The 21,966-nt window shown below is 36.4% G+C and overlaps 2 protein-coding genes across 7 annotated transcripts in view; one reads left to right on the forward strand and one right to left on the reverse strand.

Moving 5' to 3' along the window:
- The window catches only part of SNAPC3 (small nuclear RNA activating complex polypeptide 3), a 43,185-nt gene extending 39,204 nt beyond the window's left edge, over window positions 1–3,981 (forward strand). For 3 of the 4 annotated variants that reach the window (XM_044920573.1, XM_044920574.1, XM_044920575.1), the window contains exons 7-8: window positions 1,991–2,098; window positions 3,290–3,970. In XM_044920573.1, the coding sequence (XP_044776508.1) occupies window positions 1,991–2,098; window positions 3,290–3,437 (256 nt within the window). In that variant the 3' untranslated portion in view covers window positions 3,438–3,970. Of the gene's footprint in view, window positions 1–1,990; window positions 2,099–3,289 lie in introns of all 4 variants that reach the window. The other variant, XM_021682417.1, reaches the window with a different exon arrangement.
- Window positions 3,982–7,284: 3,303 nt separating this feature from the next.
- The window catches only part of PSIP1 (PC4 and SFRS1 interacting protein 1), a 41,164-nt gene continuing 26,482 nt past the window's right edge, over window positions 7,285–21,966 (reverse strand). The window contains exons 9-16 of one of the 3 annotated variants that reach the window (XM_021682450.1): window positions 16,635–16,863; window positions 15,272–15,390; window positions 12,537–12,592; window positions 11,882–11,952; window positions 11,564–11,665; window positions 11,233–11,446; window positions 9,672–9,783; window positions 7,285–8,872 (exon numbers count right to left, since the gene is read on the reverse strand). In XM_021682450.1, coding sequence (XP_021538125.1) covers window positions 8,812–8,872; window positions 9,672–9,783; window positions 11,233–11,446; window positions 11,564–11,665; window positions 11,882–11,952; window positions 12,537–12,592; window positions 15,272–15,390; window positions 16,635–16,863 — 964 coding nt within the window. In that variant the 3' untranslated portion in view covers window positions 7,285–8,811. Of the gene's footprint in view, window positions 8,873–9,671; window positions 9,784–11,232; window positions 11,447–11,563; window positions 11,666–11,881; window positions 11,953–12,536; window positions 12,593–13,340; window positions 13,901–13,952; window positions 13,981–15,271; window positions 15,391–16,634; window positions 16,864–21,966 lie in introns of those variants that run through there. The other 2 variants (XM_021682451.1, XM_021682452.1) reach the window with 2 other exon arrangements.

Genomic DNA, 21,966 nt, shown 5'->3' on the forward strand with positions numbered 1-21,966 from the left:
GATCATGACCTGAGCCGAAGGCAGTCGCTTAACCAACTGAGCCACCCAGGCGCCCCTTGAGGAGGTAAATTTAAAAGAAACAGTTAAGTACGCGAAACAGTGGCCCTTAGGGAAGATTTGCTGAAGCAAAGGGCCAGGGGGTCAGGAGAGCTCATAAACCCCAGTTTTGTAGGACTTAAAATTAGATATATTTCTTTGATAATTTTATATAAGCTATTCTGCCTGCTCTTTCCCTGAGGGGAACGTGCCTGAGAATTAGCGTAAGATGGAAGACAAACCACTTTCCTCTGATTTTAGTTTAACATTTCTTACTATACTGCAGTGTCAGTCCTTAAACTCAAGGCAACATGGGAAAACGACGCTTATTAAACATTTGCAGCGTGGGATGTTCCTAAGGAATTTTTAGTTTTAGCTTTTTAAAAAGATTTTTTAGTTTCACTTTTTAAAAGATTTTATTTTTAAGCAGTCCCTACACCCAGTGTGGGGCTTGAACCCACAACCCCCGAGACCAAGAGTCACATGTTCTACTGCCTGAATCAGGCGGGCGCCCTTTAAAGAATTTTTAAATGTAATTTGGACTACAAGTCATTTTTTTTTTTTTTTAAGATTTTATTTATTTATTTGAGAGAGAGAGAATGAGAAACAGAGAGCACGAGAGGGAAGAGGGCAGAGGGAGAAGCAGACCCCCTGCTGAGCAGGGAGCCCGATGTGGGACTCGATCCCGGGACTCCAGGATCATGACCTGAGCCGAAGGCAGTCGCCCAACCAACTGAGCCACCCAGGCGCCCTACAAGTCATTTTTTACAAAAGATTTTACTTATTTGAGAGAGAGAGAGAGCGGGCACATGAGCAGGGGGGAGGGGCAGAGGCAGAGGGAGAAGCAGGCTCCCTGCTCAGCAGGGCTTGATCCCAGGACCCTGGGATCACGACCTGAGCCGAAGGCAGACGCTGAATCTACTGAGCCACCCAGGCACCCCTAGACTACAAGTCATTTTTATCTTCTAGGTGGACTTAATCATTCAGTGCCATTCCATAGTCTGATAGTTGGTAAGTTGGGGCGCCTGGGTGGCTCAGTCGTTAAGCGTCTGCCTTCAGCTCAGGTCGGGATTCCAGGGTCCTGGGATCGAGCCCCGCATGCGGGAAGCCTGCTTCTCCCTCTCCACTCCCCCTGCTTGTGTTCCTGCTCTCGCTGTCTGTCAAATAAATAAATAAAATCTTTAAAAAAAACTAGTAATAGTTGGTAAGCTTACAAGTTTTATTAATCATTTTCTGATAACGAAGTTGATATATTGCCACCCTTTCTTTCTAAAGGACAAAAAGAATCAGATTTTAAAATGGTCATGGACCTTTAGAACACTCTGGTGTAGTCCCTTCATTTTTTGGATGAAGAATCTAAGGTCCAGCATGGTTAAGGAATTTACTCACACCCAGTCAGCTGATCAGTCGCATAGGAGAGACTGACTTCCATTTACAATTTACGAATTCTGACAGCTAAAACTGGAGTCCTCTATCAGTTCACATTATACCAGGAGTACGATTTAGATTTTAATAAAGAGGATGGTAAACAAGAGCCATAACCAAATAGATAAAATAGTTGCTCAAACTATTGTTGCTCAAACTATGTTTCATAAGAAGGTATTAAGTGTTGAGTAAAGCAAGGACTCTCTGATGGAATACATTCAAGATCTGCTGTACACAGATCTCCCTCTTAGAGAGTCACAGAACACATTACCATAAAATGCTTTGGGAAGTTTCATAGGAAAGAAAACATTGTTTAATCCCAAATGATCTTTAGGAGTGTTTTTGTAGAACACAGGTCAGACCTAGTGTAACAAGTGATTTTATACCTAAGTCTTTCATAAGGAAAAAACTGAAAAATATACCTACTATGTTCTTAATGTTGAGGTACAGATATATTTTACAGACCACAATTTGCATTTTTTTAACAATTTGCATTTTAATATCTTCGTTTACGTCTCATGTACAAAAGGCTTGCGCATTGTGATGACTGCTTGGATAGGACACTTTATCCCCTTCTTATCAAGAAGCATTGGCTGTGGACCAGAAAATGTTTTGTTTGTAAAATGTACACAGCCAGGTAAGTGATACGTATTTCTTTCTTCAAGAATTACTGGTTTTCAATAGTTAAATACTTTCTATTTTTGGTATTTCAGTGTTTCCTATTTTGATTTGAATCTGAGAACTTAAACTTTGGGGGTATAAATAATAGAAATGGTTTTATCTAGTAGTTAAGTGCTGCAAAGTAGGTTACATTTAAACAGTAAGGAAATGAATTCTATATAGTGGAAGTCCAGAACTGGGTCAGACTTTGGATGAGTCAATACTTAGTGTCATCAGGGAGCCATGTCATCTTTTTCTCTGCAGCTTTACAAAATCAGCTTCATCCACGGCTCCTCCATGTAAAAATAACACAGCGTTCAATATATGTATAATGAGGTCAGAATACAGTTCCATAAAATTTTTTACTTTATGTGATACTTCACACAGTTTAACTGTGGATCAGAGTCAAAAAATTCAAAGGAAAAGAGAATAATTGTTTATCAGATTTTGAGGGGGGGGGGTTCTCCCCGCCCCCCCATAGGCTTTTCTAAATGGTAAGTAGGAAAACATGATAAATCAGTTATCAAACTGGAAATCAGGGAATGTTAAAATAGACCATGAGATGCAGATTCAAATAGACTGAAAACCAGTCTTTGATCTTCCCGAAACCAGTAACATCTCAGGCCAAAAAACAAAAGTATCAGTTGATTGTTGCCCATATTCCCATTTGTATACGCTCTATAACATTTTATCCTGAATTCTAGATAAAACACCTGGAGTTTTCAAATTAGCCAGGACTAATTTACCAGTTAAAAAGATAAGTTACACAAAAGTTCATCAGGTCTGTAGCATCTAATAATATTATGGTTTTTCAAGATGGCCTATTACATTTTAACAGTTACTTAGAGGATAGGTAAGTCATATCAAAAGTGCAGAATGCTTTCACGTATGGATTTACATTTTTCTCTACTTACCTTTAAGAAGTCTTTCAGAGAAACAGCATTCTGCAGGGTTTCTGTTAGTTGCCCTTTTGCCCTGCAGAGTATTGGTAGTGATATGTCTGTATCTATCTATATACACACACAAAATTGTATAAAGGATTACGGTATATTGATAGGATGGTAAGACAATAGTGGGAATGTTATGTTTACACATTACTACAGGTCATTAACACATTAAAGCTTGAGAAAGTTGATTGTAATGATGTACGTCTTTTTTTTAATTACAGATGGGTGACGAACAATGACAGTTTTGCACCAGAGGACCCATGTTTCTTTTGTGATGTTTGCTTTCGGATGCTCCACTATGATTCAGAAGGCAACAAACTAGGAGAATTCCTTGCTTATCCTTATGTTGATCCTGGAACCTTTAACTAATAATAACAAAAAATGTACTTTGTGAAGTAACTGTCCTCTTGGATGGTTACTTTATTTCCAGAACATACCACTGAGGAACAGGATCCACCTGAAATAATCAGCTAGTTACCCACACCCCTGCAAAAGTTCACATCACAGGTTTTCTTTTTTTTTTTTAAATCACAGGTTTTCTTATAAAGTAACTTGTGTTTAGAAATCTTTTAGTACTTATTTCAAAATAGGGTTTTTATTTAGTGTGTTTGCCCATTTTTAAGTGTGTTTATCATACTAAGTTGTAGGAGTACTTTATATTTTTTTGAATACAAATCCTGTCAGATTCAAGTATTCTGGTTTTTAGCCAGTCTGTGGCTTGCCTAATCATTCTGTGTCCAGAGTACTTTTTGCTAATCTATAGTTAGAAAAATTCAGTTAATCATACATCAAGTGGTGGAAGTATTTTGAAAATTCCTTGAAGAATGTGAGAGCTATACCTTGTACCATGAGGCTTCCAAGGTAAAGATCCTTATTTAAGTATCTGTGATAAAAATGAGGGAGAAGAATAAAAGTAGATTTAACAAATACAGTATTAAGAATAGCTATTCTGTAATCTGATCCCACGGTGGGCTCTTTTGTAATACTAGGTTTTGTTTTTGGTAGAAACTAGCAAGCATTCTAATCATTTTAATGAGACTCACTGCATGAATAATGAATTGTAAAAAGATCTTCAGTATATACTCATACCTTCACAAAAGTAATGTTTAAATTGAAGCTTCATTTCTTGATGAGAACTTTTTCAGTTTAATATTATGATTAAGAAAATAAATTTGGGGCACCTGGCTGGCTCAGTTGGTAGAGGATGCAACTATTGATCTCAGGGTTTTAAGTTTGAGCCCCACACTGGGTGTAGAGATTACTTAAAAATAAAATCTTAAAAAGAAAAAAAAATAACATTTTATGTAATACGACCACTGGGACATGGGAAGTCAAGATCGTGTGGATTGCTAGCTCTGGTTCACTCATTCTTGCACAATAATACCCAGTATTCTATATGCAAAAACAAGAGTTTTTCTGGCCCAACTCTTCCATTCCTCCAGCTCCCTCACCCTGACAACTCTTAGTTTATTCACTTCTCATTCTGGGCAAAAGGACACCTTAGATGAATTCCAAGGTCTAGATCATCACAGAAAATTACAGCTATCTATATTGAAATGTTTTACCAAAATCTTTTTTGGTGGAAAATTTAGTTTTAAGACTTTAAGAATGCTGTAAAATAGCTCCTTTTAAATGTGTCATTATTTAAATTCCACTTTCTCTCTCCTAGGTTATTTACTTAAATTCAGCTGAGTTCCACATTCCCTGGATGGCTAAGAACAGACATTTACCATACAAATCAAAAACTGATGAAGCCTTTAAGCCTGTATGTTTAAAAGATTGGCAGTGAAATATTTTATGGACTTAGATGACATATCCAGTTAAGTTGATTGGTGTGCTGAGGACAAGCACCTGTTTCTGGTATGTGTAGTGATGGTCTCATTCACTGATTCAATAAATACACCAGAGGATCAGTAAAAAGAAGAGGTGTCTCCCCTGGCTGGCTTATGTTACTGTCTAAATTTCTACTTTCATGTTTCCAATGATGCTAAATTGAACAGATTAAAAATTCTGCTAGAAAACCACGTTTACCCAATTCCTGTAAGTTCTACAGGTAAAAATGTATTTCTGCTTTTTAAAAGATTTTTTTTTTTTTATTTAGAGAGCGAGTGAGCGTGTGGGGAGAGGGGCAGAGGGAGAGAATCCCAAGCAGACTCTGATTCCAACACAGAATGCAGTCCCATGACCTGATCATGACCTGAGCCAAAATCAAGAGTTGGACACTCAACTGACGGAGCCACCCAGGCACCCCCTGCTTCCTTTATTTTTAAACTGTATTCCTTGTAGGTCTTGCATTAGTATGCAAGGGTCTGTTTGTTCTTTTTTTCTCTCCAAATTACTTAAATTCTACTTAGTTAATATATAGTGTAATATGTTTAGGTGTTTACTTTGATTCATTTTCATTTCATATTCTCAAAAGAGCAAATTCCAAAACATGCACTGTACTGTCCTAACAAAAGCATTAGTCCACGTGTGATCAATTCATTTTAGTGGACAAAGAAGACTGTCAATTAAAACATTACTGCTAGTGAAAATTTTTTTTTTTTTTAATTTAAAGATTTGATTTGTCAGCACGCACAAGCAGGGGGAACGGCAGGAACAGGGAGAAGCACAGGCTCCCCGCTGAGCAAGGAGCCCGATGCGGGACTCGATCTCAGGGCCCTGGGATCATGATCTAAGCCAAAGGCAGACGCTTAACCGACTGAGCCACCCAGGCGTCCCTTATTTTATCATTTATTAAGAATCTCATCCTTCTGGTTCTTGAGGGTAACTTTTCCAGCAAAGTTACAAAGGCTCAAATGTCTTTGTGTTATCAGTTCCTCTTGTGAAATCTAGAGGAAGACTGACCGACCTAGCCACTCCCAGAAATTTTGCCCATGTTTATCAGTTATACAGGTGTCCCACCAAATTCAGGTCAAAAGACCTTCCAAGTTTAAAACAGGCCTAAAAGAGGTCTTGAATTAAGTATTTTATAGCTATAAATTTTGATATTAAACATGACCTAAATTATATGTCATTTTATCTAATGAAGAAAAGCAAATATGGTAATGAACTTATAAATCAGCATCCTCTGTAGTTAGAAATGAGATTTTGATATAATAATGGATGAACATGCACAAAAAGCACTATTTAGAAAAGCAATACCTGTTTCTTTAGGTATCTTTTTCAGCCTTTGGTATCCTGGTAAGGATAATTTTACCTTCTCCTAATCAAATCATGATGTCTTTATTATCTCTAAGGTTAGAGAATTCCATAGCACAAATATGAAAACATTTCTACCTATATAGCAACTTCATTTCTTAAGGTTTGTAATTATGGGTTTGCTATTTCCAATAGATCATCCTTTCTCTGACCAATGGGACCAAATAAGGTGTTTGTTAGTGAAGCCCTCACAGAGCCTTGTAAGCCTTTGCTTTTATATAGGATTAGTGGGCAGACCTCCTCCTGACCGGACATCTTCAATCAGGTAAGTGTGTGCCAGTACACTACAGTGTATCAGCAAAAACTGGGTAAAAAAGATCATCCTAGTTGAAACTGCAGCATGTAATAGAAGGTTTAATTAAGATCAAGTTGTTGATACAGTTTCTCCAGTTCAGATGACACCTCTGCAATCTCCAGAGCAGCTAAGAAAGCTTCCAACAATTCATTCTGCAGGGCCGGCCATAGCTTACTCTTAAATGTTGGCCAGTAGGTTTAAATAGCACAAAATAGGTGGTTTATATATCTTCTCTTTTGCTATTTCGTTTAAATTATCTTAGTGACTTGTTCAGCAGTGGAGTTTTGATCAAATACGCAATTAAAATGGAGCAAATGCTCCTGAAAGTTTAGTATTTATGACTTAAGAGTTCGGAGAGTGGTAGTTACCTGTGAATCAGCTTATGACCCAACAGAAAATGGAAGGGCAGTTATATCTTCACACTATATTAATCAACTGTTTTGAGCAAGGCCAGCCCAAAAAAACCATACATAAATTATCAGAATGCTGCTATATGTATCTCCTGAAGTTGAATATTTGTGGTTTCCTAGTAAACTATATTGCTGTGTTGGGTTATAGAATAAAATAACATTTTTAGCTTACTATATTTAGTTACCCTATCTATCTCCCCAGACAACACAATCTCTATACCAAGCTAACCAAGAAATTACTCCCTTGGAAGCAAATCCAGAATTCCAAAAACACTTTTGTAAATAGCAAAGAATTAATTTACTAGTAGAGTTTGATAGAAAAATCCTTTAATCAAAACAAGTTTACAATGTTGACACTTATGGCTTAACTAGAATAAGTCTGTCCAAATTTAAATTGTATTAAGGATCAGATAAAATGTAGTATCAATAGTTCCCTCAAAACAGTAGGTCCCAGTTCCATTGTAAGACCTCTCAAAAAGCAAAACTCCAATTACTGAAATGATTCAAACTATTCATTTATAGATGAAAACCATTATCTGAGAGGTCAGAACATACAATGCATGTCACATGCAAACACTGGTATTAAGCCTGTTCTCCGTATTCATATTTTCAAAACATGAGAAGTCTTTTAGCTACTGAAACCACCAACTGACCTAATAATCAAAATATCTTAAAAATGCTATCTGTTAAGTTACCCTTAAATTTTGTTAACCTTGGCTTACCCTGATTTAGTCCATATATATGAATATACAGACTACCAAAGTACTCCTTTACTTTAACTGCCTCGGAGCAACATATATTTTCTACTTACAATTCTGTCACATGGAGGATCTCTAAGAATCCCCTTCTGATAGAGCCATGTTTTCAAATAGGTTAGTTTTTCTTATATAGCATTTACTTCTACTATTTACTGCATAAGAATCATGGAATTTTTTTTCCCAATTAAAAAAATACTTAGTGACTTCCTTAATGTGTGACTTTTTAAAAATTCAGAAACGTGAGACAGTTCTCAAAAATAAACTTTTATCATTTTTTAGTTTCAGCTACTAGTGCCTGTAAAGGATCTCAGATGGCTGAACCCTAAAGCCAGATTCATTCCTAAACATACCCCCTTCTGCTTGCTGTAGAAGTCACGTGACCTCACTGACTTCCCCGCCATAAAACTAAGTTACCTTCAAAAGTTAGCATGAGTTTTGTACCTTGTAGAAATTGTCAGTTGGATATCTCTAGTTGTCATACAAAAGGCAAACAGACCACAAATTGTTTGTTACAAAGCAGCAGGATGATGTAGCACAATGTAGACTGTGAAATTAAAATTAACTTTTGATAAAAGGAGTGAGTACTTGTATAGAAGTAACATTTTATCTACCATAAAAATGCGTAACTTCTACAAAACCCACAAACAGTGAAAAGACAGTCTGGTAAATCCAAGGTCTGTAAAAACTATGCACAAAACCCACAGTATTTGGGAAAAGAGGAAAGGTTTATACAAGTAGCAGTTTTAAAAATGTAACTTTTTTCTACTATTACACATTAACATACACACACTAATTGAAATTATGCTACAACCAAATGTCTGGAAAAGGAGTTTAACATTTCCTAAATGGGTTTTCCCTCACATTTACTGAATAGTGTAGCTGTTAATACTGCACAAGTACAATTAGCAATAATGTTTAATTACTTTTAAACAAATATAAAGGGATTTTTCTCCCTCAAAACAAGTTTTCAACATCAAAACCTATGCTTATAAAAATTTAAAACTTTCAGCAGTCTAAATATTTCAAATGAAAACCATTACAAACTCTTCAAATGTTCTTTATATTCCAGGTATGTCAACCTAATTATCTAGTGTAGAATCCTTCAGAGATATTTCAGGCTCTCTCTCTTCACTGGATGGCCTAAAGGAAGGAAAGAAAGGTGTGTCAAGTGGGATTAGGGGCTTTTCTCCTTCGTGGGGGTCAGAGAACACATTAAATCCGTGCATTGTTTTTATTTTTAAAATAATTTGATGATCATCAAATTATTTTAAAAAATCTTGACTTTTTGTTCAAAATTTAATTTTCCGTGTTGTATCTTCTTCCTAAAGTAATATTCAGATCAAGCAAATTAACTCAGGGAAGCATCATGGCTCAGGCCCTTTCCATCATTTCCAGCTTTAAATAAAAAACATGAAAAGGTTATATCTGTGATACCAACATATTACAATAACCTTAATAAGGAGAGGGTCGATGACATAGACACAGATAAGATTTCCCTGAATTTCAGAATTAGAAGGGATGCTTGATTCCAAGTCCTTCAAACATGCAGCAGAACAAACCAAGACTAGGATAACTACAGTCCAATAACTAGTTTAGAGGCTATAATACAAAACAGCCTGTGATTCTAGATCTTATTTTTGTATTACCCAGTCACAATGCAAGAAAGTATGAATGTAAATCACTATTAAAGTTGTTATCAGTGAAAGATGTCCAAAGATGAATAGTTACTTTAAACTGGATTCCTACTATCTAGCTCTATTCCCTTTGAGTACAGGCAAGTTAAATGTAAATTATAAAGTTTTTTGCCTTTTTTATTTGTATCTTGCTTCCTGAGTTCAGGAATTGAGTGATCAAAATACAATCCTATATAAATAACCTTGGAACAGCAATGTGACTTAAAAATTAAAAATATACATGACCCATTAAAACACGTCCTCACTTTTTCTTACTGCTGGCCTCGTGGTTGTCTTTGCTTTCTTCACTGCTGTCTCCATTATGTTGTGGTTGATTACTGTCTTGAGCATCGGAGCCTCCATTTAGAGTCTTTGAACCTTTAAAAAGGTTCCAATGGAAAAACTGTTAGAGCTTCTAGTACTTTAAGATGTCCTCTAAAGAGCCAAAATAAAAAATAAAACCTGGCCCTAAAGTTTCTAATACTTAATAGACCTTATTTGAAATTACACTGTAATCTTTTGGGTAGCTGAGGCACACTAAATAGCAGGGTTACTATATATGGGTACAAGAGAGGGGGGCTTTTTAAAGATTTCATTTATTTTAGACAGTATGTGTGTACAAGCAGGGGGGGAGGGCCAAAGGAGAAGAGAGGATCTCAAGTAGACACCGTGCTCCATCTCACAATCTTGAGATCATGACCTGAGCCGAAATCAACAGTTGGACATTCAACCAAGCCACCCAGGCACCAAAAGCGGGGGTGGGGGGGGCCTTTTAATCTGGTCATTCCCTTTCTTATAAAATTTTACTATGATGCACATTTTTTTTTTTAAGATTTTTTTTTTAAAGATTTTTTTTTTTTTTTTATTTATCTGAGACAGAGAGAATGAGAGAGACAGAGAGCACATGAGAGGGGGGAGGGTCAGAGGGAGAAGCAGGCTCCCTGCAGAGCAGGGAGCCCGATGCGGGACCCGATCCCGGGACTCCAGGATCATGACCTGAGCCGAAGGCAGTCGCTTAACCAACTGAGCCACCCAGGCGCCCTTTTTTTAAGATTTTATTTATTTATTCATGAGAGACAGAGAGAGAGAGAGAGAGAAGCAGAGGGAGAAGCAGGCTCCCAAGGAGCAGGGAGCCCGATGCGGGACTCGATCCCAGGACCCTGGGATCATGACCTGAGCCGAAGGCAGACGCTTAACCGTCTGAGCCACCCAGGCGCCCAATGATGCACATTTTTATATCTTTCCTCGGTATTTTACAACGAAGTGTCAAAAGTACGATTCTTAACACGATTTTGTGTCCTACCTAAGTAAATAAGGAGGGCATCCCTGTAAATCCTATTTCTAAGAAATCCCTAAGGAGACCTAGATCATCATTCCCTAATAAATAAAATCTCCAACTCCTAAAGACATTTAATAAATTGGAATTGGGGGAGCCGATAATGAATGGCACTATGTTCTATTTAAGAATCCATCACAGATACATCCTAACATTTGTGGTTGAAATAGCGTATCTGGAATTTGCTTCACAGAGAAACCTGATAAGGGTAAAAAAGAGCAACGATCATTTACTGATAAATGCAGGAGCTGAGTGATGGGAACACGGGAAGTTCCTTTCTTGTCTACTATTGTCAGAAATTATTCCTAATTTAAGTGAAAAGAGAACAGCAACTAATTTAAGCTTGATTATAACTGATTTAAACAGAAATGCTCAACCTTAGCTTCTGTTTTTCTAAGTGCTTTATGAAACCTTAGATAAGGTATTAATGAAATCACACATCAAAGCCATTTTTTAAAAGCAGTCCCAGCAAACAACTTATCATCACATACCTGTTTGTTCTTTTTCTAGCTTTTTGTTTGGCCCTTTCTTCCCTTGATCTTTGGTTTTATTTGCTTCCTCATGCTGTCTTTGTTCGGCAAGAGATTTATTCAGCACTTGTGTGATCACAGAATCTCCTTCACCAACCAAAAACATATTCTTAAACTTGTTATACAGCATTGTAGACTTTTCCATGATAACCTGGCTAACTTTGAATCGCCGTATCTGAGAAAACAAAATAGACACTCACAATTGTTTTCTTCACTGATTTGTAAAATGGTACTTCTCAATGAACTGTTGATGAGGAAATTTTCACACTCTGCACGACTCTGGATCACTTACTTTTTTCAGTGTTGTAATCATTTCTGTGTGCTTCTGAGCTTGCTGCATTGTGACCTGAAGTGAAGCAAGTTCATCCAAGGCCTCAATACATCTGTTCACATCCTTCATGACAAGACAGTAATTTCATAGCTGTTAATCACCACACCCTATATGATCTAGTCCTAAAGATTACTTTTAAAATCTCAAAACAAGGCAGTACAAAAGAACCAGTAATAGTCGCATTTTTCTTAAATTTACACATACTTATAAAACATGAGAAAAAAATATGAAGCTATAAAAGGAGTACTATATTTTTAAACGAGGTATTTAAAGACTTACAAGATTATCAATTTTGAGTGAATTTTTAATTTCAGCATGTATCCTTTGAAGTCGAGAATCCATTGATGTTTCTATAAATTAAAATTTAAAACACAGTAAATAATTTTTCCAAAACCAGTATTTCTATATAAATCTAATAGGCAAAGCACAATGACAAGATTTGAATTTTTAAAAATGTTCTTCATAATCTGCCTAGTTCACCAAGAAGTTATTTGCCATTTTAAGTATTTAGGAAAACAACATTCATCATTTGAAGAAAAAAATCATTTAGCTACATAAGTTTCTAAACTAAGCAGTCTGTATCCAGTTAATAAACCCCTCTATTCCAATCCTTAAACAGCTGTTTTACCTTACTTACACATGTGACCAGAAATAGAAACTCTTATCTGAAACCATGAGATTTGTCAAAAATGGGAAAATATCTAGCTTTTGGCAATGTTACAAAAATGTGACCGTTAGATAATGAGCAATAAAACTAGCCTGAGTCCTTAGCAAATGCACCTAATCAAAATATAATGTATACAGAATTCATCAGGGATTTGAAAAAGCACTTTTGTAGGATTTAAGAACATAAAATGACTGATTTTAAAACCTATACATGAAAAATTAAGGGTATAATTTCCTATTAAACATCTTAGAAAATGAAATAACTAACCTCGCTTCTTCTCCACTTTCTTAACTTCTGGCTTCTTTCCTTCATCTTTATTCTGCCTATCAAATGTTAACACAAATATTTCAAAACATTGGAACTTTGTGACTGATTACCAAATGCCCACAATCCCTTAGGTAAAAGCTAAAAATTTTTTTAAGATAGAAAATCAATAGCCTAGGTCATAAGGAATTGACTATAATTCAAAGAACTCTGGAATGCCACAGCATTAGTATTAATTACTAAAACACATGTAAAAATTAACATGCTAAAATTAATTTTTCAGTGGCATCACAAATAATTTTAACACTTGTCATGGTGAAATTTTTTTCCAACAGTACATAGTGTTAGTTTAAAGACCCAATTTCAGGGTCAGTGGACAAGCAGACCACAGTGGGAAAGAGAATGCCTATAAACATTTCATGAGTTCTACATCACAATTATTTTTAGAAGTAGCGTGTCAAAAACACTAATTTTTCCCACATCTCCAAAAGGGTAGATAATTGGAGGGGTTAAGTTTCTAGGTTAAACAGACTGTTCAAAGATGATACTATTGTATTAAAATGGGTTTTTTTGGCTAATATATCAAACTTAAATGACATTCACTGACATTTACATACCATTTCACAAAAGAAAAGGTAGCATTTTACTGCAAATCACAAAAATAACCATTTAAAAATGAGTTCTTAATTTCTAGTACCTTGGCTTTGAGTTCGGGCCCTATTATAAACCAATTGAAATAGACAAGAACAAAACAATATCTAAAAATCAGGTTTTTTTTTTTTAAAAAAGCTTTATTTTAAAATTTTGGTTACAGTTTCATTTTTGTTTTCTTAACAAGTCTACTGTTTAATCTCTCAAGATTAAAAAAAACAATTATTAAGAGTCTAAAGAATTAAACAACAAAGGAATGTCAAGGGAAGGGCACAACTGCCCCATTCTCTGGGGTATAAGAGCTATTCCAGTTTAACACCTAGCTTCAAAACAAAATGAATTTTTATATTTTCTAAATGAAATAATGTACAACCACCATCTTCTAACTTTCAAACACAAAGCTTCATCTTAAGCTTGGTAAAAAAAACTTTAACAGGAATGATGGCCGACCTTAGTATGTAGTGTGTACCTTACAGGAATTTTTTTTTTTTTAACAATCATAACACAGTAATAATGCCATTAATGAAGTCCTCAATTTAGAATCTGCAACATTCTTCCATCAAGGGGGGGGGAGGGGGAAATTCAGTCCAATGAGTCTGTCTCAAGATCTTCATCTCTTGTTTGCTCCACTTGTATTCTCTTTTCAGTAACTGGATTAATGCTTTGAGCCCAAAATGAGATATATTTTTTATTACTGTAGATTACATGTTGTTTGGCTGGGAATACAATACAATAAACTTTATTTTGCATAATGCATTTCACACAAGCTGCATCTGAAATGCTTTACAGAGCAAAACTGTCCAAGTACAAAGTTTTGTAATAACAGGAGAAGGAAAGAAAACACAAGTATTAGAATTTGAGAAAGTTACATTCGGAGGACATTCAAAAAGAAACTGAAACACAAAGGTAACTTTGAGATACTGAAGAAGGGTTGGGGCTAGATTTACTGACTAATTTTATATCCTAATTTGGGGAGCACAATAAAGTTAAAAACAACAAACAGTCCAACAACTTTTCAGTGAAAGGATAGGAAAGGATAGGTAACAAAAAATAACTTTAATTTACAGAAATGGTCAGAAGTCTAACAGAATAGAGGGAGTAACATTTTTGATCTTTAGATCAATTTTTAAATTACTCCCCTCAAGCAGATGAAACTGCTTATATAATCCTCCTCCAAACAACTAAGAAAGCAGAATAGTCAAATGCTATACTTGTAGAGAGACTTTTGGCTTACAAATGTATTTTATAAAGAAAAAGTACAAAATTACTTAACGAATTCACTACTTATCATTAAGTTTGTCTTAGTGACCTACAGCATGTGTTTAAAATCACCTCCATTAATAAAAAAAAAAACACCAAGTTTAGTCAGAATAATGCAAGATGCTTCACAAAACGCTTTTCAAAGAAAGAATTCGGAAGTGACAGTCTCGAGATAACTAGGAAAACAAATGTAATAAGCACATGAAGTGTAATCATCGCCAGTGCGTTTTCCTTCTAATAAAACTACTTTATTGAATAAAACTGAAGGGGAAAGAAATTCCCCATGGTCTGTATATATTGTCTCCAGGTATCAAAACTTAAATCAACTTTGAACTTGATTTATATTACACACACCTAATGCAAACCCCGTCAGCCTTTAGATTTACTGGCCTTCTTGGGTTTACAACTGTGCTATTATTTTTGCTGGTCTTTTGGGAGTGGCCTGCTGGTGGTATGTGACAAATACGGATATTTAATTCTCCACCAACATATTATCACCACTCTTCTGTATTTAATACTTAACAAGTGAATAGTAGAGGATGAGGACATTTTCAGCAAAGCCACTAACAGTTAAATCCTATCTGCACTTTCAGTTTAAATTAAAAATAATTCAGAGTGATTACCTCAGTGAATTTCATCCTCTTACTCAGCAAAGAATGAAGCCTAAAACATGATTATCATCATATAATGAAGATTTTTTTTCTAACACCTGGGAAAAGTCACTTCTCTAAAAGGCTTCATATGGTCCGGAAAATGAGATTCTGTCATTTAAAAATTTCATGCTAGTTTAAAAAGGAAATAAAAATTTAGAATAAAAAAATACTTACTGCTCAGTTTCCATCTGTTCCTCTTGCTTGCGTTTTCTATCTGCTGCTTCTTTCTCATGCTGGCCTTTCAGCATATTCCTTCTATGAGGATTTTGAAAGTTCCTTCCACCTTTTCTCTTCTGTTTTGAGAATTAGGATGAATTTAGTTAACTATCAAGTCAGGGACAAGTGCTTCTAGGATTACAATCTTGGGAGGAAAAAAAGCAACCAATACTTAAAAAATCTCAGAATTATACATGTTGCTGTCTGAACTTGCCCTCGATGACTCGGGGAATGAAAGTATGTCAGGCTGGGCGCCTGGGTGGCTCCGTCGGTTAAGCGACTGCCTTCGGCTCAGGTCATGATCCTGGAGTCCCGGGATCGAGTCCCACATCGGGCTCCCTGCTCAGCAGGGAGTCTGCTTCTCCCTCTGACCCTCCCCTCCCTCTCATGCTCTCTGTCTCTCATTCTCTCTCTTGCAAATAAATAAAATCTTAGGGCGCCTGGGTGGCTCAGTTGGTTAAGCGACTGCCTTCGGCTCAGGTCATAATCCTGGAGTCCCGGGATCGAGTCCCGCATCGGGCTCTCTGCTCGGCAGGGAGTCTGCTTCTCCCTCTGACCCTCCTCCCTCTCTCATGCTCTCTGTCTCTCATTCTCTCTGTCTCAAATAAATAAAATAAAATCTTAAAAAAAAAAAAAAAAAGTATGTCAGGCTATTTGCCAGCTGTGCTGTGGTTCTCTATACTATGGTTCTGACCTGTTTGTTTACTGACAAGTACCTGTTACTGACAAGTACATTGCTCAAGCTATCCAATTAAAAATTTTGGCTTCTAAAGAAAGTATTAAGAAATAAGAAAAAAAACAAAGATACATGACCTGGGTCTGTAGATCTCCAAGGCTATACACTATACTTGTGTTTCTCTATATAAAAAGATGTATAGCTTTAATCAAATTCCTAAACAACTGTGGCATTCAAATAAAATACCACTGATAAATGTACACTAAAATAGGCCTGAAGAATGCTAAGAATTTCATTGTAGTAAATAATAAAAATGTATAAATGCATCTCTTTTATATCTGTTTTCACTGGTCACAGTCCATTTGGCTTAATTTCTACTTTTCTAGATAGGTGGGTTATTGGAAGTTTATTATATAACATTTGATTTCCACATTATAATTGTGAAAAGGTGACAGATTTACAATGTCCAATAAAGTTTCAAATATGCTTTTTAAAACAGCTAGTTCAAGGTTACAAAGGTAGAGAAATTCAGTTTTACTTTTAATCACACTCATACTATGAGATACTGAAAGCTTACTAGGTAAAAAATAAGAACTACATAGGCAACTAAAAAAGAACAAATATTTTACTTGATAAACACTGTACCTTTTCACTTTCTTGATCATCTCCTTCCTCTTCAGAATCAGAGGTTGATGTGACCCCTGTTTTAGCTAAATTTTTTCTTTTGGATTCAACTTCTTTCTTCCCTTCCTTTTTGTCTGGCTCTTTTCTTGGTTTATCTTCTTCCTTCTGGCCGTCTTCATCCTTTTTAAGCTGCTTTTTAGGTTGTTTTTCTTCTTGCCCCTTTTTCTTACTTTTGTCTTCTTCAGTTACCCTATTTTAGAGAATACAGCAATGGAAAGTGTTTTTTTTGGGAATCATTATTAGCTGTCTTTTAACCATACTCTCCTAACCAGATAACAGGAAGCAATAAATTTTTACTTAAAGACAAATTTAATGTATCTTCTAGTAAAATATAATGAAATGTCTTTACCATCCAACCATAAAAGGAAAAAAGAACATCCTTTTCATATAAATTAGAAAATACAAAAATTACAGTGGCATTAGGGTAATAAAAAAGTGATTTTTTCCCTTTGTTTTCCTAGCTTTTTGTAATGTTCTGTATTTGCTGAAAAAATTACCTAATATGATCTTACGTCCCAAGGTAATTCTTCACTGTGGGGATAGAGCAATACAGAAGATGGGTGAGACACCTGGATCTTATAGTCTACATAATTGTAAGAATAACATGTTTAAAAAGTACACAGATTGGGAAAAATACAATTGCAGAAGTGAACTGCTTATGATCAAATAGGATCACTTTAGAATTCAAAGAAATACTTTGCAAGGTAAAAGGCTCCCAACTTATGCATATAATGATAAAATATATGGTAATTAAGCATAATATGTAACAGTGCTGAATTCACTAGCACTAAGCATTCCCATCACCAATGGAATTACAGACATCACTAAGTCAAAACTACCAAAATTGCTCAGTAAGCCTAATGTTACTATTGGATGATCTTTATGGGAACTAGTACAGCAGAAATAAATACAAGTATTTATGGTACGATGACAGGCTCTAGGAGAACCAAATGATGCCACTGCTGACCATATAATTACTTTCATGGTATATACATTCAACTAAAGCCATCCCATAAAAAAAATACAACTTGAAGCTTGGACAAGCTGTTTAAAAAATTAATCTTTTTACCAATCTAGTAATTTCACTGAGATTTTCGAAGACTATACAATTATATCAATGGATCTGAGAGGTGGAAGAGACTTCAGATCATTAGTCCAACCCATTCCATTCGACGAAGGAGAAAATGATGGTGTGAAAGGTCAAATAATTAGCTCAGTATCACGGTTCCAAATCCAGTGACCACCTACCAGACAACTGCTTCCTTGAACCTTTAAGAGATTATTAAATTGGAAGAGAAAAAAATTGATTCTTTAATCTCTTTAGAAATTTCCTTGTCACATAACCATCATTGGCTATGCTTATTTTCAAATGTCACATGGGTTTCCTCGTTAATTTCTAATCGACAGAAAAGGCATGCATGTAAAATCATTTTAACTTTCTTCAATATTTTCACAAATGTGAGTATTTTGATAATTTCATGGAGATGAGAATACCAAGTCAAATACAGAAAGCATTTCCACGGCTCTTAAGAGATACTGACCAATTCCTCGCCCAAAATATCCCCTCAATGGAAGCAGATATTAAAAATCCAAATACCCCCTGAACTAGCAAATTTGCTTCCAGCAATGTATTCTAACCAGTATATCTGCACATGTACAGAATAGATGACAGTGTTTTTAAAAGGATGTATCCATACCTGAGACAGATGTTAAGAATTGTACACACAGTGGAATACCATGCAGCTTTTTTTAAATTATTAAACATAGATTAAGAAGTGTACCATAAGGTCATAAGAGATGGGATTAGTATTTCAAAGGCTTTTGAACAATACCAAAGCAGACTGCCACAGCCTTAACTATCATGGCTTGCTACAAACAAGTATTTTCCCAGTGGTCCTTCATGAAAAACAGACTTCTCCATAGTGACAATTTCCCTTTTTAACAGGTGAAGGCACAATAGGAAACTATTAGTAAACAGTTAAAAATATGTTAACATAAGCAAACAACTAATGCAAATACAACTCCAAATATCTCAGTGGCTTGTATCAAATATTTCTTATTTTACATGCAGATTATGAGATGGTTTCAGCTTTTCTGGGCTCTATTCCACTATCTTGTCATTTCAGGACTCACTGCAAAAAAGCTATCACTAACACATACATCCTGTTCTCAAGGTGGAAAACAGAACTTTCAGAAGGGCTTCTATAGTTTAGCTCTGTACTCCAGAGTTTGTGCTCAGGTACATGGCTGAGGATAGCCATGGCCGGTGCCGAACCTATATATAACATGAATACTGACATTTATGTAAAAACTTTAAACATGTGACACTGACTTTGGGGCTGAGAAATGGAAAATCCTAATATATTTTTATACAATGGGTAACAAGGTCACCTGCGATAATGTGAAAGAAAATTCAGTGGCTTTGGGTGAAAAGGCTTCAAGATAGAATGCTAGCATCTTGAGTGGGTTGTTAGCAGGATAAATAGGGCACTTCAAGAAAGAAACAAGTTTAAAAAAGAGCAAAATGACAAAAGGAGAACCTAAAAATTCCATGCATTTCAGTGTTGAAAGTCCCCTCCACCTTGTAAAAAATTTTCAAATTCAGAAAAAGACTGGGGTCAAAGATCCATCAAAGGTATAAACTGCCAGCCTTTCTTTAGTAAGTCAAATTGGGCTACCTTGGTCCTTCAGATGAACAGTTTCTAGGGAAGAGGACCAAAGCGTTCTCAGGAAAACCTGTAAACTAAAGGGAGTGTAAATTAAGTATATAATAAGATAAGCATGTCTGGGGGGGGGTTGGGGGAAAAATAAATTTAAAAAAGCAAGTCTGAGAAAATCCTATGAAAAGACCACTGGGCATGAAGTTGACTAAAACCCACAGGCCATAAGGTATTATTACCGAAAGTAACAGCCTCCATCAGGAGAAATTAATGGAGATTAAAAAAGGAACCCTGGGTCCCCAACACCCTATAGCCTGAAACCAGACACAATACCACCCAGCTGATGAGGATATTTTCCATTGACCTTTTCAGATACAACTAAGGAGGATACTGAAAAGTAGACAACTGTCACAAGATTGGCTAAAAGCCATGAAGAGAAATGGTTTAGAGCAAGACGAACTGGGCCTAATCAAGGGAAACTTCCTTATACATGAAATAGGGAGATCTCACAATATTTTCCAGAATTCTAGATTTCTTAGGGAACAATGACTGCTGTATGGCTTTTAATATTCCCCTTTCCAAATAGGAGCATTTAGTTCTTCTGGATCCCTATCCTAGACCTAGGTGTGTGATAAAGGGGAGAGGGGAGCAGATAACTGGTGTTTTCAGTTCCTAAGTCTCCAGACCAGGGCCTTATAGCAATCATTAAATCCTAGACTTTATGCCTGATGCCACGATTAGATTAGGCAGGGAATGAGTGAGAGCTATTTGTGGTGCTTTGTTTTTTTTTTTTAGTTTTTTAAAAATCCTTTTAAAAATTTTTATTTATTTGAGAGAGAAGGGGAGAGAGAGCACGCACATGAGAATGCACGGGGGGGGGCGGGGGGGCGGGGGGGGAGGAGCAGAGGGAGAGGGAGAAACAGACTCCCTGCTGAGTAGGGAGCACGATGTGGGACTAGATCCTGGGATGACCTAAGCCAAAGGCAGAGGCTTAAGCAACTGAGCCACCCAGGCACCCCTATTTGGTATGTCAAAAAACAAAACAAAACAAAACAAAAAACCCTCACCTGCATGTACCTAATTTCTTAATTTCACTACAGTAGTTAAAACCATGTTGTAATTCTGTGCCACTATATTTGAGAATACTTTAAAAGCTAGCTTGGCAGTAAAGTAAAACTCTTAAAACTCTTAAAGTAAAACTCTTAAGTTGAAAAGTACCAATGCTTCAGTGTTCTGTAACTAAAATCTCCTATAAAAATGTTTCATTCAAAACACTGTAAATCCCCTCTTAAATGACCTACTTGCTTGAGCCTTCTCTATAAAATCTTTAAACACAATAGCTAAAAAAAGTTTTGCCCTTTGTCTAAATATACATTCCCTCCTTCCTGGTGAAGTTTCTACCCAGAAAAGCCATATAAACAATACCCATCTGTGTTGCAATGATGTGGATAGAACTAGAGAGTATTATGCTAAGCAAAATAAGTCAGAGAAAGACAAGTATCATATGATCTCACTGATACGAGGATTTTGAGAAACAAGACAGAGGATCACAGGGGAAGGGAGGGAAAAATGAAACAAGACGAAACCAGAGAGGGAGACAAACCATAAGAGACTCTTAATCTCAGGAAACAAACTGAGGGTTGCCGGAGTGGTGGGGGGGTGGGAGGGATGGGTGGCTGGATGATGGACACTGGGGAGGGTATCTGCTACGGTGAGCGCTGTGAATTGTGTAAGACTGATGAATCACAGGGGCGCCTGGGTGGCTCAGTCGTTAAGTGTCTGCCTTCGGCTCAGGTTGTGATCCCGGGGTCCTGAGATGGAGCCCCACATTGGACTCCCTGCTCCGGGGGAAGCCTGCTTCTCCCTCTCCCTCTGCCTGCCGCTCTGCCTACTTGTGCGCTCTGTCAAATAAATTAAAAAAAAAAAAAAAATCTTTAAAAAAAAAAAAAGACTAATGAACCATGGACCTGTACCCCTGAAACAAATAATACATTATATGTTAATAAATAAAAAAAACCCACAATATCCATCTGTGGAAAAGGTGGCAAAAAAACCCACATTATTTTGATTAAGTAGCTATACCAAACTTTAAAATTTTAAATTCACATTACAAAAATAATTTAGTAATTTTTTATTTTTAAGTAATCTCTATGTCCAACGTGGGGCTTGAACTCACAACCCTGAGATCAAGAGTCACACGCTCTACCAACTGAGTCAGCCAGGTGCCCCTTAGTATTTATTTTTTTTAAAGATTTATTTGAAAGAGCATGCCTGGCGGGGGGGGGGGGGGCGGGGAGTAGCGGTGGGGAGAGAGAGAGAGAGTCTTAAGCTGACTCCTTGCTCATAGCAGAGCCAGACAGTAGACTCGATCTGATCTCACAACCCCAAGATCACGACCTAAGCGGGAACCAAAAGTCAGATGCTTAAGGGACTGCACCACCCAGGCGCCCCTCCCCCTTAGTAGTATTTTTTTTTAAAGTTATTTTGAAGGATCTAGAAAAGATTTGTGGAAATTGCCTCAAAAATACTTCGTCTAAACCTTCCTTAAACATATACCCTGCCCAATTTCTCTATTGCACATTTTACCCTGTATTATCTAAGTATCTTTATATCCTGATATACCAAGAAGACGT

This window comes from Neomonachus schauinslandi, chromosome 13, assembly GCF_002201575.2.
Source record: "Neomonachus schauinslandi chromosome 13, ASM220157v2, whole genome shotgun sequence".
Taxonomy (NCBI): domain Eukaryota; kingdom Metazoa; phylum Chordata; class Mammalia; order Carnivora; family Phocidae; genus Neomonachus; species Neomonachus schauinslandi.